General features: G+C 43.1%; 2 protein-coding genes across 2 annotated transcripts; both read left to right on the top strand.

Annotated features, from left to right (window-relative positions):
* The first annotated feature begins 8,613 nt into the window (after window positions 1-8,613).
* Window positions 8,614-11,093, top strand: LOC119739044 (uncharacterized protein K02A2.6-like). Its single transcript, XM_038213878.1, has 2 exons — window positions 8,614-10,524; window positions 10,707-11,093. The coding sequence occupies exons 1-2, from the start codon at window positions 8,614-8,616 to the stop codon at window positions 11,091-11,093; spliced, it is 2,298 nt and encodes a 765-aa protein (XP_038069806.1).
* Window positions 11,094-11,982: 889 nt separating this feature from the next.
* On the top strand, window positions 11,983-12,591 carry LOC119739043 (uncharacterized protein K02A2.6-like). The gene has a single exon (XM_038213877.1). It carries the CDS (start codon window positions 11,983-11,985, stop codon window positions 12,589-12,591), a length of 609 nt encoding a protein of 202 aa, XP_038069805.1.
* The last annotated feature ends 5,997 nt before the right edge of the window (window positions 12,592-18,588 follow it).

The raw sequence follows: 18,588 nt of genomic DNA, 5'->3' as shown, positions 1-18,588 counted from the left end.
TGCCTTGACGGTAAATCGGGTTAAGTTACCCTTCTTGTGTTACAGTTATTGAGGCAGCTCAATCTATGTGAAGGTTATTGGAACTGGGCTATTTCATAACAGGAATTGTACATTGTATAAGTTTGTTACACATGGTGCAGTTGACCACATGAGGGTTATGTTTAAGTTTACTATAAAGTGACCCTTGTTATAACCAGTGAATAATATACCAGGCAATAATATGTGAGATATAATTCATCGCCTTGTATTATTGTTAAGGGTGCATTGTTGTATATTATTGTTAAGCTGTGATTATTGAACAAATCTATTGATGATTGACAGTCTTGAATAAATCCTATCGATAATCATCTTTGGAATCTTTGGAGGGTTACCCAAGTTCACTTTAAGACCTATTGTCGCTATTTGTATTGCTCTAATTCCATTCAAGTGTTTAACTCAATCACAAAACAGTGGTAAATTTCCACCAAACGAACAGCCCCTAGGCTTAGTCCACCCTTTGTTAATTGTCCCCCCCCCTTTTGTTTGGGTAGCCGCTCACCTGTTCATTAGGCTAATAAATAATTTGTGGGATAATAGGTGCGGGTTAGAGTCCTGGGATAAATAAGACCATGCAGTTCCCCTGGGTTGAACATGTAAGGTTGAACATAGTCCGAATGTCTTTAAACTTGGTGGGCAGGTAGATACTGTTAATAGTATGCAAAATCTGAAGTGACGTCATGATGAAGTTGTAATGATTGGATGAATCCGATTGAATAAGAAGCACACTTGAGATGTTTCAGCTAGCTAAGAATAGTGTATTGTGTGTCTATTAAAACAAGATGGCTGCCTACATGGACTACACACTCACATGGGTGCACACCGGTAAATCGATCCGCCAAGCTCATGAATAAAAGTTATACCCTCAAAATATTCTATATTAGAGAGTTCTGAGCGCCGTAAAATTGGGGAATTGAAGAGATATGGTAATGAACCTCTGGCCCGGACTTGGGGCTTCCAATTCTGAGCATTTTGGATGCTATTGGGCTCGAAAGTGGCGCTATTTTGCCATGTTGTGGAGGGATCGTTTTTCAAGATGGCCACTTTTCCGCTTTGGGGGAAATAGGGGTCGTCTTCTTTGCGTGAAAATATCTCGAAAAGTCAATGGTCAACCCACCAAAAATCGAAAAGAAAATGAAAGATGACACATTGATCATCATTTTTCTGTGCAGCTTGAATACCTGTGAGAGTTTTGAGTATTTTTAAAATAATTTTGAAGTATGGGCATTTAGCACTAGTGTCTATGGGAGTTTATTTGCAGGTATGCACCCTATAAAGAATCACAAAGATGGCCGTTTCGCGCATGCGCTGTGCCGCGGCAGTGGTCTTTTCAGTGGGCGGAACCTACGGGGAGGGGGAAAAATGTTTTAAAGGTATCAACAAGGGTTTTTTTTCCGTAACGGATGCTTCCAATCATAAGGGAGCAGTAGGCTATCACCCGATTACAACAATTGATAGTTGAAAAGGGGGGGGGGGGGCATTTTGAGCTTAAAAGTAGTTGAAACTCAATTTATTGTCGCTGGGGGCGCTCTACAGCTTAGCAGGGGCAAAACAATCACTATTTTCGGGCTTAATATCGACCTCGGATAATATTTTTCTTTCATTTTTTTTTCTTCAAAATATTGACTTTGGAGATATTCTGCTTGTCCTGAATGTGGTTTTGTGCTAAAATTTAAAAGTTGCCTGCTTTTATAAAGAATCACAAAGATGGCCGTTTCGCGCATGCGCTGTGCCGCGGCAGTGGTCTTTTCAGTGGGCGGAACCTACGGGGAGGGGGAAAAATGTTTTAAAGGTATCAACAAGGGTTTTTTTCCGTAACGGATGCTTCCAATCATAAGGGAGCAGTAGGCTATCACCCGATTACAACAATTGATAGTTGAAAAGGGGGGGGGGGGCATTTTGAGCTTAAAAGTAGTTGAAACTCAATTTATTGTCACTGGGGGCGCTCTACAGCTTAGCAGGGGCAAAACAATCACTATTTTCGGGCTTAATATCGACCTCGGATAATATTTTTCTTTCATTTTTTTTTTTCAAAATATTGACTATGGAGATATTCTGCTTGTCCTGAATGTGGTTTTGTGCTAAAATTTAAAAGTTGCCTGCTATTATAAAGAATCACAAAGATGGCCGTTTCGCGCATGCGCTGTGCCGCGGCAGTGGTCTTTTCAGTGGGCGGAACCTACGGGGAGGGGGAAAAATGTTTTAAAGGTATCAACAAGGGTTTTTTTTCCGTAACGGATGCTTCCAATCATAAGGGAGCAGTAGGCTATCACCCGATTACAACAATTGATAGTTGAAAAGGGGGGGGGGGGGGGGGCATTTTGAGCTTAAAAGTAGTTGAAACTCAATTTATTGTCGCTGGGGGCGCTCTACAGCTTAGCAGGGGCAAAACAATCACTATTTTCGGGCTTAATATCGACCTCGGATAATATTTTTCTTTAATTTTTTTTTCTTCAAAATATTGACTTTGGAGATATTCTGCTTGTCCTGAATGTGGTTTTGTGCTAAAATTTAAAAGTTGCCTGCTATTATAGGGTGCACACCGGTAAATCGATCCGCCAAGCTCATGAATAAAAGTTATACCCTCAAAATATTCTATATTAGAGAGTTCTGAGCGCCGTAAAATTGGGGAATTGAAGAGATATGGTAATGAACCTCTGGCCCGGACTTGGGGCTTCCAATTCTGAGCATTTTGGATGCTATTGGGCTCGAAAGTGGCGCTATTTTGCCATGTTGTGGAGGGATCGTTTTTCAAGATGGCCACTTTTCCTCTTTGGGGGAAATAGGGGTCGTCTTCTTTGCGTGAAAATATCTCGAAAAGTCAATGGTCAACCCACCAAAAATCGAAAAGAAAATGAAAGATGACACATTGATCATCATTTTTCTGTGCAGCTTGAATACCTGTGAGAGTTTTGAGTATTTTTAAAATAATTTTGAAGTATGGGCATTTAGCACTAGTGTCTATGGGAGTTTATTTGCAGGTATGCACCCACATGGTTATATGCTCTAGACAATAGAGGGCGCTATGCATAATTATAAGTGGCAGAGTTAAATAATGAATGCACACATTCATTACATCTCCCCTTTTAAACCAAACACTTATCCACTTGATAAAGGCGATCAACTAAAGCTGGTTCAGAGTACAACTTTAAAACAAGTTCCTAATCCTCAACATTTTACATTTTAACTTCTTCCAACTGTCCACTTTTTGTTTGTTTCGGAACAGGTTTTTTTTAACTGTTGAGTGGTGACTGTTGTCTCTCTGTCTCTTTTTTTTTTTTTTTTTTTTAAAACAATTATGGAAATTGAAATGAGATTGCCTCATGAAACAAACAAAAAATTTGCCTGAAAAAACAAACAAACTGTTTCAGCAACTTTTTGTGACATATGTGACATGTAAAGTTTCAACTACTTCCAGGAAGGATGTGTAGTTCTGTTTAAAATAAATTGTGTCATATAATATGTGATTTCATTCTCATAGAGCTTTGAATTATGATGTCACATTTCACGTGATGACGTCATGATGACGTCACATCAATTTGCATCTATAACTATAATTTATTTAGAAATAACAACTTAGCCAGAGCATACATCGTTGAAAGTAAATTCACACCTTTCACCAATTTTAAATTACAAGGCACTTCCGGTTTCAACCGGAAGGAAGGGTCACATGATTTTGCACATAATATCAAAAATGAAGACCCTGGATTATTCTATCGATTCCCGCAAACGTTAAGTTCAGGTCTCTCACAATTGATTTTCAAAGATCTATTAATCTTTAACGTGACGTCACGTGACCCATGATGACGTCGTGACGTCACTTCTATTTTCATCTATAACACATCCCGGTCTAGGTACATACCAATTTTTAACCTAATCGGACCTGTAGTTCTGGAGATATAGCCCAATCTGTCAGATCTAGCCGAATTCTGCTAGAAAATGGTCACAACAGAAAAATCGCATAAAATGTGACGTTTGACACGTGATGTCTTCATGATGACGTCAATGTTCGGTGATCAACTGCAGATGCTGGTCTAAGTGTGTGCCGAGTATAAAGGCAATCGGATTGATTTTAGTGGCCAAAGTGCCGGTAACAAAAATACGTGTACAAATACTTTGGGCAAAAATGACTGGGAAAAAAAAAAAAAACTAGAGCTATGTCTGTTTGATGAACAGAACATAGGGCTTTTCCATATTTTTTTTTGGGGGGGGGGTGTTTTGTCCATATGCAAGAAGATACTGTAGTTTAGTACAGGACTAAATTCTTCACATATAGGACTTTACACCTTTTAACATGACGTCATATGTCCTGCGATGACGTCATCGTAACAACACTTGTCAATGCAAATGTTTTCATTAGGGTCTTGAAAGAAGGTGTAAAATTTTGTAAGCGGAATAAAATCTTAAATAGTAAAAAATCATACAAATATCAACCGATAACGTCATGGTGACATCATTTCAAATTGAACATTCTTGTGACATTATCTAACTATCCACAAAGTTTCATGACGATGGGAACTTCTGTTATATGTGTTTTGAAAATGTGCGTTTTTGATGATGTCATCGTGACGTCACAAATTAAAAAAAATTGTGTATATACCTATTACCTAACAAACCAAATACAAAAGGAAATTTGAATTTTGCATGTTGCATTAGTGAGATACGGCTTAAAGGTCCAACAATTCAAAAATTCACATAAAATCGCACGATTACGTCATCATGACGTCACCTCATTTTTTATCTTTGCAGATTCAAATCTTTCTCACGAAGTAGTCTGGCTCTAGCTGCATCATCATGGATGCCAACGACAATTCTGTCCTTGATAAGGCTATCAAGTAATGTCCCAAACTAACATGTCTGTGCCTTTTCTCTAGGTCGGTGACAAACTGATCATATGACTCGCCTGGAGCTTGAAAGCGTGTATTAAACACATGTCTCTCATAGCTCACATTCCTTTGTGGCTCAAAGTATTCAGTGAATTTCTTGAGGAGGATTTGGGTGTTTACATAAATGTGGAGGCCAGTGGTATAATGCACATGTTCTTTCCTTTCAAGGGCCATTTCCATGTTAAAATAACCAGCTTGCTAATATTTGTGTTTTTACTTTATTGCCCATATCACTATGTACCCACTGAAATAAAAAAATTAAATCACCACAATGCATTTGTATAATTTTGATCAAAAATTAGCCAGAATTATGACATTTTTAGGTAAAATTGCGTGACATTTTTACAGCTTGTCCAATGGTGCACAGTTTTCATTTTTTCAATTGATAAATTTGGTCCTTTTTAATTCTAAATGATTGATGATAACCCAAAACTTAATATTAAACACAATGTTCGTACATCGGCAACTTTGTATCATTTTGACATGCCCGCTAAAAATACCATCACTCTGTAACATTTGGTGTCAGCAAATCCTGTTACAGAGTGAACTTTACCATTGATTATAATATTTGTAGAAACTGTCAACTATTCTAAATTTTAAGTGATTATTGAAGTCTTTTATTAAATAAAGAGACTAAAGAAGACCACAAGTGAAATTCAAAGAAGTACAAGAAATTTACCAATTTTAAATATTGGCAGATCCATTTGGTGTCATCAAAAAACGTTACAGTGTGATACTTTGCAGCTGCACTCTGAATTTGTCAAACTGTATTTGTCAACAAGTTTAACTAAAAATATATCCTGGAGATTGGCTTGGAATATAGATGTCATTACATTTTGAATCCTTCTCTTAGAATTTGAAATAAGAGGCAATAAAGGTTTGGTGTCAACACTGACTCCGTTACAGGTGAAATACCTCTTTTCAGCTGAAACAATGAAGCAAAAGCACCTGTTTGATTGATGATTGACTTTTTAGCTAAAATAATGACTAAGTTTTTTAATACAATGAAAACTTTGGCATAGGACAGGTTAAAGTAGAACTACAGTGAAGAAAAGTGATAAAAGTGTTTTTGGTGTTGGTGTAAGCATTACAGGTGAAATGATTATTATAACAAACTAAACTTCCAGTCTCAGAAACAAGTATCTGATGTAGAAGCCATCAAGCTTATCACTAAATAGAAAGGTTTAAATGGTTTGATACCATTTATTACTATTATTATTAGTTAGTTGTAGGATTGTCACTCTGTAACAGTGACTATTTGGTGTCAGCGTTACAGGTGAAATGTTGGTTAACACCAGGCTTTACTTACAATAACATGCTTTCTAGTGGTGTTTGTAAATCTTCATTGCTCTTCATAGTTGCAGTTTTGGCTGTCAAACTTGCTGTTAGAGAACAAGTGAGTGTTTGTCTTAAAATAATATAATTTTATGTCAAGTGAGAGCTACATTTTTGTAATCATCATAATATGTCAAATTTCCTAAAACTTGATATTTGATTTTCAACAAATGTTGGACAAGGATAGTGTTAAAGTTGTTTTTAACTTATATGTGTTGCAAATAATTGCTTAAAAAGCAACATGTATTTACCATACCTGAACAATAACCTGGTGAGAGCTCTAAAAGAAATTAACAATTTGGTGTCACTGTTACAGGTGAAATTTGTGTCCCAGATGCTAGTTTATCATGTTGCTACTCTAAAAAGGGTCATGTTACAGAAAAATGGTTTTGTTTTTGACAAAATATAGACCCTAGACTGCAAAACCATGTGAAGCTGAATTTAATTTGGTTATTTTGAAAATTTGACCCTAATGTCACACACTGGCCTCCACATTTATGTAAACACCCATTTCTAGCTTGTCTCGATCCTCATCACTGTCAAATGTGAAGGAATTGTACACTTCAAGTGCTTCTTCTCCAATGACATGCAGCAAGGTGCAGCACTGCACATGCATCAATTTCTTCTCCATACCTGATGCAGTCATATACAGCTGAAATCTCTGCTTCCATTTTCTCCAATTTTCAGCATTATGTCCATCCATTCTGAGTCCATCTGGGGGCCTGATGTTATCCATGCTTAATGAGGTTTGTCAAAGTTTACTTCTGACACCATGTAATGATCGGATGAATCGGATTGAATATAAAGCACACTTGAGATGTTTCAGCTAGCTAAGAATAGTGTATTGTGTCTAAACAAGATGGCTGCCTACATGGACTACACACTCACATGGTTATATGTGTTGTGATGGTGAAATAAGGTGAGACGGTAGCTTTATTGCCCTGAGTCCCTAGCGCGCATGCGCTGTACATGAACAACATGAATATGCATATCTCTACATCCCCCTCATTTTGAAATATTGATTTTGCATATGAACTAATGAAGGTGTATGCTTAAAAATGATTTACCCTTGGTAATTGAAGAGTGTCCACTTTAACAGGAACAAACTAACACTTGTACTGCGTAACACTGAAGTATAACATTTAAAGGTCAATAAAGAACAAACACTTGGTGAAACAGATGCTTCAATGGAAGTTTGTAATAAAACAAGTTAGGTCTGAACATATCTGGCTGGCAGTTTGGCAACCCGACCAGATCGTGTAGTTTTAGGCTTTTGCAGAAAATCTTCTGCGGCATTGGGCCTCGCTTTTGGTTTTTGGACTTTTGTTCCATCAGTGGGTTTTTCAACCTTGTGCTGGTCATAGCCTTGCGTTGGGAAGAGTGTGCGTGGAAGTAGTTTGAACTGAACACGCTTTGGTTGCTCAACCGCTGCAGTTGCCGTGTTCTGCTTGCGCAATATGGGCTTACTATGCAGTTCGTGCAGATGCGATCGGTTTCGCCGGATGGTAGTTTCATTGGGCGTTTTGACTTCATAGGACCTGGGCTCTTTGCAGACCTTGGTCACTTCTCCAGGAATCCAAGATTTGCTCAGTTGGTCCAATATGCGAACTTTCTGTCCGACGTACAAGGGAGGTAGATTATCGCCAGCATGTTGGTCATGGTTGGTTTTCATGCTGTCCTTGCGTGATGCCAGACGGTCGTTGTTCTCCAACGGTTTCTGGGTGGTAACCATAGGGTTGTTGCTCGGTAGTGTGGTGCTGATTGGTCGTCCGAATAGGATTTCTGCCGGGGAGGGCAGATGAGCATCGATTGGTGTTGCTCATAGGTTGAGCAATGCCTTCTTGACATCCTGGTGGGTCTCGTGGCACTTTTTCATGACGGACTTCACGGTTCTGACTGTTCGCTCTGCCATCCCATTCGAGCGAGGGTATCGAGGGGAGGAGGTAACATGTGTAATGTATTGTGCATGACCGGAACTGTATGTTGGAACTATATCACTTATGCGCCCATTGATAATCAACTCAGTTATGACGTCAGGTCACGTGAGCATAATAAATCACCTTTCCAATATGGCAGCCCCCAGTATCATTGTTGACATTATTTTCCCGGAATAACCCACGTAAATACATGACAACTGGCGACGAGGATGAGTTTTACTGTTAACATTTAGCAACAAGAACTTGTCTGTCATTGACTACTTGTAGTTTTCTTCGCCGGGGAGAGCTGCAAATCAGTGATTTTGAGCGGAATTTCCGTCTAGTTTTCGCGGCGTTCGGTACGTACATATACACATAGACTTACCGTTGTTAGTTTGCCTACTCGTGTAGCGTACACACGTACTGTATTTGACTGCAACATGGCTGGTTCGCTCATAGGCAGGATCGATCCATTCGATCGTACTGAGGAGGATTGGCCGACATATATTGAAAGACTAGATCAATATTTTGCCGCAAATGCAATCACTGACGATCGCAAAGTGCCTGCATTTATCAGTCTGATAGGCCCAAAGACTTATGGATTGTTGAAAAATCTGATTGCTCCTGAAAAGCCAAGTACCAAGTCGTACACAGAATTAGTTGATGTGCTGAGGAAACACCTCGCCCCCAAACCGCTTGTTATCGCAGAGAGGTTTCGCTTTCACAAGCGTGATCAGCGTGAGGGAGAATCAGTTACTGCATATCTCGCTGAACTTAGACGATTGACAGAATATTGCGAATTTGGGAGTTATCTCAATGACGCACTTCGTGATCGTCTAGTGTGTGGTCTGCGGGCTGGCAACATCACTAAACGTCTACTCGCTGAAGCTAAGCTCACATTCAAGAAAGCGATTGAGATAGCTACAGCTATGGAAGCTGCTGCTAAAGACGCAGTTGAATTTCAACAACAGCTGAAACCAGAGACTTCGGTCCACAAATTCGCAGCCAAACCGCAACCAACTTCAACATCGACATGCTATCGCTGTGGGAAATCTGGTCATTCTCCCAACCAGTGTCACTTCAAAGACGCTACGTGTCATGGATGCAACAAGAAAGGTCACATCCGACCAGTCTGCCGCTCGAGTGCTAGTCCACAACAGGCTAGTCGCCCACGTAACTCTCGCAAAGGCCGACCACAAGGAGGAAAAGCGAAGGCGAAACCCATGAAATCAGTCGAGGAAGCCAGTAGCGACGACGACATGACCTACGTCGGTCGACTCGGAGTCAACAATCTGGATCATCGCAAAGATAGCACGATCTGGTTGACCCCATCGATTAATGGCACAAATATTCGCATGGAACTTGACACAGGTTCGGCTGTATCTGTAATCTCCAAGGCAGACTACCAGCGACATTTCGCGAATTCGAAACTCGAGTCAACTCCAGTCAAATTGCAGACCTACACTGGTGAAAAGGTATCACCAGTTGGTTGTCTGCAAGTGGACATCTGCTACCAGGAACAACGACACACCGGACTGTTGTATGTTGTTCAACGCGGTGGGCCAGCATTGTTTGGTCGCGATTGGCTCGCCCACTTCAAACTGGACTGGCCGAGCATTTTCGCCATATCATCTGAGCATCCGCCAGTGAACATGGAGGCTAAGTTACAAGCCTTGTTAGACTCGTATCCTGAACTCTTCAAGGACGAAATTGGGGAACGCACAGACATACGAGCAAAATTGACTCTCAAAGATAATGCTCACCCAGTGTTCCTCAAGGCAAGACAAGTGCCATATGCACTGAGACCCCAAGTTGAAGCTGAGCACGCCAAGCTTCAACAGCAGAACATTATCTCACCAGTAGAGACTAGTGAATGGGCCACACCCATAGTGCCCGTTCCAAAGAAAAATGGTGGGGTAAGAATTTGCGGTGACTTCAAAGTGACTGTTAACGCCAACTTGCATGTTGACCATTACCCCTTGCCCAAGATCGACGACGTGTTCGCCACCCTGGCAGGCGGACAGCACTTCAGTAAGCTTGACCTCAAACAAGCATACTTACATATGGTAATGGACGAGGAGTCAAGCAAGCTACTCACTCTCAACACTCACAAGGGACTGTTCAAAATGAATCGACTTGCCTTCGGAGTAGCATCAGCACCCGCAATATGGCAACGGACAATGGAGCAAATCATCCAGGGCATTCCAGGTGTGCAGTGCATTCTGGATGATATGCTCATCACCGGTCGCGATAACACAGAACATCTTCGTAATCTGGAGAAAGTTCTATCTGTGTTGCGCGATCGAGGACTGCGTCTCAACATATCCAAGTGCGAGTTCTTCAAGAGCAAGGTAGTCTTCTGTGGTCATGAAATTGACGCACGGGGACTACAAAGACGCAGGACAAGATCAACGCGGTCAAGAACGCACCCCGACCTACTAATGTTGGGCAGGTTCGTTCCTTCCTCGGACTCATCAACTACTACCACAGATTCTTGCCTAACCTCTCCACTGTTCTACACCCACTTCACCAGCTCTTGGAGAAAAATCACAAATGGGCGTGGTCTACAGAATGTGAGACAGCATTCGAGCAGGCAAAAACTCTGATCACATCTGAGGAAGTCTTGACCCACTACGACCCAAAGTTGCCAGTCAAATTAGCTTGCGATGCATCACCGTACGGGCTGGGCTCCGTCATGTCCCACGTAATGCCCGACAACACGGAGCGACCAATCGCATATGCTTCGCGAACATTGTCATCCGCTGAGCGAAACTACTCGCAAATCGACAAGGAAGCCTTAGCGCTCGTGTGGGGTGTCAAGAAATTCAACAACTATCTGTGTGGGCGGAAGTTCACATTGGTGACGATCACCAACCGCTCACGTCAATATTTCATCCCGCTAAGAGCATCCCTGCAATGACAGCTTCTCGCATGGTTCGCTACGCTGTATTCCTTGCCAGCTACGACTACGAAATTGAGTACAAGAGTACCACCAAACACTGTAACGCGGATGGACTTTCGCGAATGCCACTTCCTGAGGTCAGGGTAGAGCACACTGACCCAGATGATATCCTACACTTGTCGCAATTCGACACATTGCCAGTCACCAGTGCCCAAATACGCAAGGAAACTGCTCGCGATGTCGTACTCGCCAAAGCTTACGAGTACACTATGAAGGGCTGGCCTCACTCCCACGACTCTGAACTGAATCCATTCCACGCACGTAGGCATGAACTTTCCGTACACAACGGATGCCTCATGTGGGGATTACGCGTTGTAGTGCCAGCCAAGCTACGCGACAAGGTCCTCATCGAGCTACATGAAGGTCACCTGGGGGTTGTCAAAATGAAAACCCTCGCACGCGGTTACATGTGGTGGCCTGGCATCGACAGTGACATTGAAAAACTTGCCAAAGGTTGTTCTGGATGCCAGCTAGTCCAGCACAACCCTAAGTCAGCACCACTTCACACATGGGAATGGCCCATGTCTCCATGGCAACGTATCCACATTGACTATGCTGGACCGTTCCTCGGTCAAATGTTTTTGATCGTAGTGGTACACACTCCAAATGGCCAGAAGTGGTAAGCACCAAATCCTCCGATTCTTCTCACACCATTGATATTCTGAGAGCCATCTTCGCGAGAAATGGAGTTCCGGAGCAACTCGTGAGTGATAACGCACCCCAGTTTACATCTGATGAATTTCAGATGTTCCTCAAGCGCAACGGTGTGAAACACATCACATCTGCCCCATATCATCCCGCAACAAATGGCCTCGCTGAACGGTTTGTGTAGACATTCAAGCAAGCCATGAAATCAATGACAGGGGAGAAAGGAACCACATCTGCCAAACTGGCTAGTTTCCTGTTGGCATACAGGAATGCTCCTCACTCTACGACTGGACAGTCCCCCGCTACACTGTTCATGGGACGCAACCTTCGTTCGCGATTGGACATTCTGAAACCCAACATTCGCAACCATGTTAGCAGTAAGCAGGTGGATCAAGCAACATCTCACAAGTCTGCTAGTGTGACCCGAGAGTTTCACATTGGCCAGACAGTCTCTGTTCGCGACTACCGCGGTAAGCAGAAATGGATCCCAGGAGTCATACATGCGCGATCTGGTCCACTGTCCTACCAAGTTTGTGTTGGGCCAAACATGATTTGGCGCCGACATGTTGACCAACTCATCGACTCTGACACCGGAAAACCACCTGATCTGAACACACCACATGATGCAGTCCCAGAGATACTTCAACCAGACCCAGTCATCCCTGCATCATTAACCGCTACGCCAGAACAAGCAGTGCCTAGCGAAACACTCACTCCAGCAGAACCACCCTTGCCAGCAAGCCCAAAAGTAGTGGAACGCCGCTACCCATCTCGCAATCGCAAACCCCCAGATAAACTCAATCTGTGACTGTCTAAAAGACAAACCGTCTTGAAACACACGTACAACCATTATGTTTAAAAGGTTTAATTCTTAAAGTTGTATTTGCACTTTCTCTATAAGTCTAGAGACCAGCATGTTAAGTAGATAGTTTAGAAAAGAGAACAAAAAAGTGTTGTGTTAAGCGTTTGCAATGAAAAATGAAAATTGCCATTTCATCCAGGATATATGCAAAATAGACATTATATTAATGTTTATTATCTCACATATTATGCGGCATTTATTCGCAAAACTTGTTGAACTGCTTAGTGCTACTTGCATCAGCATTATTTATCAGCCACTTCACAAGCTTACATAAAAACATGATATGGAGTTTGCTTAACATTTAAATAATCATCTGAATAGTGAGGAGGAAGTGTAATGTATTGTGCATGACCGGAACTGTATGTTGGAACTATATCACTTATGCGCCCATTGATAATCAACTCAGTTATGACGTCAGGTCACGTGAGCATAATAAATCACCTTTCCAATATGGCAGCCCCCAGTATCATTGTTGACATTATTTCCCCGGAATAACCCACGTAAATACATGACAACATGGGTGACCGACCATTCCTCACACATGGTTTTGTATGGTTGTCCAACAAATTGTGGACCGTTGTCGGAGACTATCTCCTTTGACACGCCAAAGATACTGAACGTTGCTGCTGTTTTTAGAGCGACAGATGAGCTTGACGTGTTAGATAGTTTGTGCACCACCATGGTGTGAGAGGTACATCATGAGGTTGGAGTGGTTCCTTCCGTTGGCGGCTTTGATGCACTTTGCATGATTGGCATGATTTGACTAGTTGATTGACGTGGTCATTGATGTTCGGCCAGTAGACGGAGTTGCGAGCTAAGCGTCTCGTCTTTTCGATGCCGAGATGACAAATGTGGAGTTGGGCGAGGATGTCTTGTCTCATTGATTCAGGTATGACTACTTGACGACCCTTGAATATGACACCAGAGGCCAGCCCTAGTTCATCTCTGAATGACCAATATGGACGGATGTCTCGAGGTACATCCTTGATTGATTCAGGCCAGCCAGCGTATATGAATCTCTATAGCTCTCTGAGGACTGGGTCCTTGACCGTCTCGCGTTGGAGGGCGTCCTGCTTGGCTGCGCCAAAGTGCACCAAGTCTAGTTGCTGGGTGCTTATCTGCTGTTCAATGCTGTGAACGTCGACGGCAACATCTTGGGGTACGTCATCATGATCAGTCGGATTAGGGAGTCTGCTCAGTGCATCGGCTATCACCATGGTGCTGCCTGGCTTGTACTCAAAGTCAAACTGGTACCCTTGCACTTTGATTAGTAGTCTTTGCAGACGTAGTGGGGCACTGGTTAGTGGTTTGTTCCATATGGTCACAAGCGGCTTGTGGTCGTCGAGCACCAAAAGCGGCAACCGAAAAGGTATGTGTGGAACTTGATTACACCAAAAACCAGGGCAAGAGTTTCCCATTCGATGTTGGAGTAGTTGGATTGGGAAGTCGACAGGCTCTTAGATGCGAATGCCACTGGCTTTCCATCTTGGATGAGGCAGGCACCGAGGCCTTTCTGAGAGGTGTCAACCTCGAGGGTGGTCTTCAGCTTTGGGTCATAACACTGAAGGCATGACTTGGCTGTGATGGAGTGCTTGAGTGCAAAAAATGCAGCCTGGTGGTCATCTTGCCATATGAACGGGATATCCTTCCGCAGTAGGTTTCGCAAGGGTGCGGCTTTGTTGGCACAGTTGGAAATGTATGAAGACACGAAGTTGACGATGCCGAGGAACCTCTGCAGGTCTTCTTCGTCTGGCGGAGTTGGCATGGCATGTATGTTGGCAACTCTGCCAGGGTCAGGATGAATACCACTAGCTGAGTATAGGGAGCCAAAGAAGTTGATCTGCTTCGTCTTGATATGGCATTTGCTACTATTGAAGACGAGGCCTTTGCGTGTGGCTGTCTCCATGAGGTGAAGGAGATTGGCATCGTGCTCACTCTCAGCGATGCCAACACAGCCTGGTACCTTGCTAATGATGCTATCCATGCACTGCTGAAATATGTCTTGGCTTACCGAAAGACCGAATGGAAGTCGACGAAAACAATATCACCCGAAGGGTGTGCGGAACGTTGTCAGCTCTTTGGATGCATCGTCCAAGTGGACAGACCAGTAGCCAGCCTTAGCGTCAAGCTTTGAGAAAAACATCACTTGAGAGAATGCGGGATTCAGCTCCTCTAACTTAGGTATTTTGTGAGGACACCGCTTGAGGTTGTCGTTCAGACGCTTTGGGTCCAGACAGAGTCGGAGTGAACCATCCTTTTTTACGCTTGTCGTCAGGGAGCTGCACAAGTCGGTGTGGTGTGTAACTCTACGGATGACACCGTCACGTTCCATCTTATCCAATTCAGCCTGAAGTTTGGGTTTAAGGTGTACGCTACACTTGCGAGGTGGGTCTATGCTGGGGTGGGCGTCTTCTTTCAGATGGAGATGTGCTTGTGATTTGAAGTTGCCTAGTGTGTCAAACTGTGTTGGGTACAACTTCTGAAGATTGCCAATGCCTTGGATGCGGTGCGTCTTGATGAGAGGTGTGCCTGTAACTACTGGTTGAGGCATCGAGTGTGTGTTGTGGCTGGAAGATACTGCATGTATCGTTACTAGTCGTAGCTTTCTGCTCATCGGCAGGCCAGCAACGGCAGGACCGGGTACATCAACTATGAAGAATTTCTCCCGGGACCAATCGCCACCCTTGTAACTACACATCAGGTGTATGTATCCATGGCAGGTTATTCTAGTATCTAGAACCGTTATACGCAGTGAGTTGCGTGTCGGTTGGTGAGGCTAGTGACGTCCATCGGCTACCGTAGATTTGTTGCATCGTACGGACTGGTAGTGTATTGGCGCTGGCTCCTGCGTCCACTTTGACTTTCAGGAAGTGTCTTCCGAGTCGATCTGGGCAAACGACGTCTAGTGTAGTGAAGACTTCGGTAGGCCCTTGCAGCTGTCTCAGAGTGACACACATGTTGGACACAGTGATGGAGTTAAATGTGTCACCCGGTAGGGTCAGGTCATCGTCGTTAATGAGGTCTTGCTGCTCCCGTTGGTCATTCTTGTAGTCATTGGCCCTGGAACTACCACGGTTTGGCGATTTCTTGCGGGGTCTTTGTGACCTAGATGTGCTACGCGCTTGGCGGCGGTGCTTGCTTCGTGATCTGCTGGGTCGACGGCTTTATTAATCGCGATTCGCTTTTCGGCAAAATCTTGCCCAGTGGCCCTTGATCCTGCATGATTTACACGTATCATGATATGCGGGACAGCTGCGGGGTTAGTGCGATAGGCCGCAGTGTTTGCGAACAACGCATCGAACGCATGGCATCTACTGATGCAGAATCGTTTGCAGCTTTGCGTGCTGAGTTATCCGAAAGCAACTCGAGGCATTGCTTGCTTGCCGCGACAGCTTCATGGCGGCGTCCCTCTTCTAGCATCACTTCTATCGAGTAGCCTCGCGGTTTCTCGAAAAGACTGTGGCGGAATGCGTCAAGGGGAGTCAAAGCTATGACCAGCTCAACAACGCGCTCATCGAGCTCTGCGGGTGCAAAATCGCAATCTTTAGCCTTGTCCCTACATCTGTTAACGAAATTGTCAATCTTTTCATCAAGCCTTTGTTTGTATCTCATAAGTTCTAATCTATGGATTCGGAAATTCACACTGATTTTCAATTGACTTTCAAACAGCGCCCACATTTTTCTGGGTCTTCTTGGTCTGCTTCGGACAGTCCTGATGAGGCATTAAGGCGTTTTAGCCCTTCGGTCCCAACAGCTATTTTAATCTTTAGTGCCTGTTTATCTGCCTGGTTTACATCATTGTCCTTCATGCACAGAACAAGCCTTTGTTTGAACAACTTGAATTCTTCACCCACATCTTTTGTAGCCCAGTTCATCTCTGGGAATTTCGCCATAGTTATGCACGACACAAAGCACAATGCAATCAGGCAAATATACATCAACAAACCTAAGTTGGAGGCCTATGCAATTACTCTTTGAGCACACGAGTATAAACAATTGTTACAAAATATGAAACAATGTGTGCACTGTAAATGAACACTGGTCAAACTGATGGCGATCTTACATGCATATAATGTAAACACACAGTATTGTTATTGTAAACCAACAATGTCTATGAATGATGGACCGTTTATGACAGTTCATGTGTGATGAGCAAAAGTTCCAAGGTCTTAATGTTGCAGTTCTTGCCTGTAAAAGTTCTTGCTTGAGATCCCTTTTCAAACTGCTGATGGTCACCTGTTGCAAGCGCTCCGCTGATACTTGCAGAAAACGGGTACAGTCCGGAAAATCGGCCCGATGATTTTCTCACGAAATGGATAGAGTGCAGCTGATCAGCACACGCTGGAAATTCCGAAGTCGTTTCGGCAGAATGTGTAGGTTAATGCGATGGCTATGTCCAAATTCTGCTGCTATCACCTTGTCTCGCCCTTTACTGGCAGTCGAGGGGTGTCGTCGGTTGATGTGGGGAAGTTGTGACCGGGTAGGGGGCTGGATGTCTGGCCGGAACGTGTCTCTGTACAGCCGTGATGAGCACCACAGTACATGCAATGGCGGCACGTCAACGTGTCGTCGCGCACGCTGTGCGTACGTGTGAAAGCATGGTCTCGTTGTTGCAGTGTTGAGTACTATACAACGCACTGTGCATATGATGCAATGCACACCGCAGAAACCGCGTGGTTTGCTCGTGCGTAGGTGTTAAATGCTATCTCGGTCCTTTTTCACCGCTGCCACCATGTTGTGATGGTGAAATAAGGTGAGACGGACACGGCTTGTTTGTGGACCTCCATGAGTCTAGGGCTGGTAGCTTTATTGCCCTGAGTCCCTAGCGCGCATGCGCTGTACATGAACAACATGAATATGCATATCTCTACAATATGCTCTAGACAATAGAGGGCGCTATGCATAATTATAAGTGGCACAGTTAAATAATGAATGCACACATTCATTACAGAAGTCATGACCCAATTGTTTTGTTATTTTATCATATTTCCTATGTTGAAAAAAATGCAGAAAAGCCTATAGATGTCCTGTTCATCAAACAGGCATAGCTCTAGTTTTCTTTTTCAGTCATTTTGCCATCAGTATTTGTACACGATTTTTGTTCCCGGCACTTTGGCCACTAAAATCAATCTGACTGCCTTTTAACTCGGCACATACTTAGACCAGTATCCGAAAATGTGTGCCGAACACTGACGTCATCATGACGTCATCACATGACCTGCGACATCACATTAAAAGTGCATATTTTGAAGGCCTACATGTATATCTCCATAACCAAGGTCTGACTTGTTTGAAACTTGGTATGTACCTAGACCAGGATGTGTTAAAGATGAAAATTGAAGTGACGTCACTATGACGTCATCACGTGACATGTGACATCACATTAAAAGACTAAAATGCATAATTGAAGGTAAATATCTACAGAACTACAGGTCTGATTGGGTTCAAACGTGATATGTACCCAGACCGGTGTGTGTTTATACATGAAAATTCAAGTGACGTCCTGATGACGTCATCACTTGACATGTGACGTCACATTAAAAGTGCAAATTTTGAAGACCAATTTCTACAGAACTACAGGTCTAATTGGGTTGAAACTTGGTATGTACCTAAACCAGGATGTGTTATAGATGAAAATAATTAAGAGCGACGTCACAATGACGTCATCACATGACGTGATGTCACATTAAAAGTGCATATTTTGAAGGCCAATATGTACAGCACTGTATTGGTCCTGATCACTCTACTGCACATGTTGTCCTATCAGTCTTACATGACATAAACATACAATAACAAATTACCGAAACAGCCGTATGATTGTACACAAAAATAACTAAATTAATTTTTTTTTAAATGGGGTGGGGCACACTCCTGTTCAACCCCCTTGATCTACCTTCAACTTAAATAATGTAAAATTACATAAATTGCTCGAAACATTGTAGA

The sequence above is a fragment of the Patiria miniata genome, unplaced genomic scaffold (assembly GCF_015706575.1).
Source record: "Patiria miniata isolate m_02_andy unplaced genomic scaffold, ASM1570657v1 HiC_scaffold_30, whole genome shotgun sequence".
Classification (NCBI taxonomy): domain Eukaryota; kingdom Metazoa; phylum Echinodermata; class Asteroidea; order Valvatida; family Asterinidae; genus Patiria; species Patiria miniata.
The sequence above is the reverse complement of the archived record's forward strand: the minus strand, read 5'-3'. Positions and strand labels throughout refer to the sequence as shown.

Bases quoted from the DNA above. Each gene is read 5' to 3' on its own strand.
- LOC119739044 (XM_038213878.1), top strand. From the start codon at position 8,614: ATGGCTGGTTCGCTCATAGGCAGGATCGATCCATTCGATCGTACTGAG. The intron at 10,525-10,706 runs GTAGTCTTCTGT...CCACTTCACCAG, and splicing joins GCGAGTTCTTCAAGAGCAAG to CTCTTGGAGAAAAATCACAA.
- LOC119739043 (XM_038213877.1), top strand. From the start codon at position 11,983: ATGAAATCAATGACAGGGGAGAAAGGAACCACATCTGCCAAACTGGCT.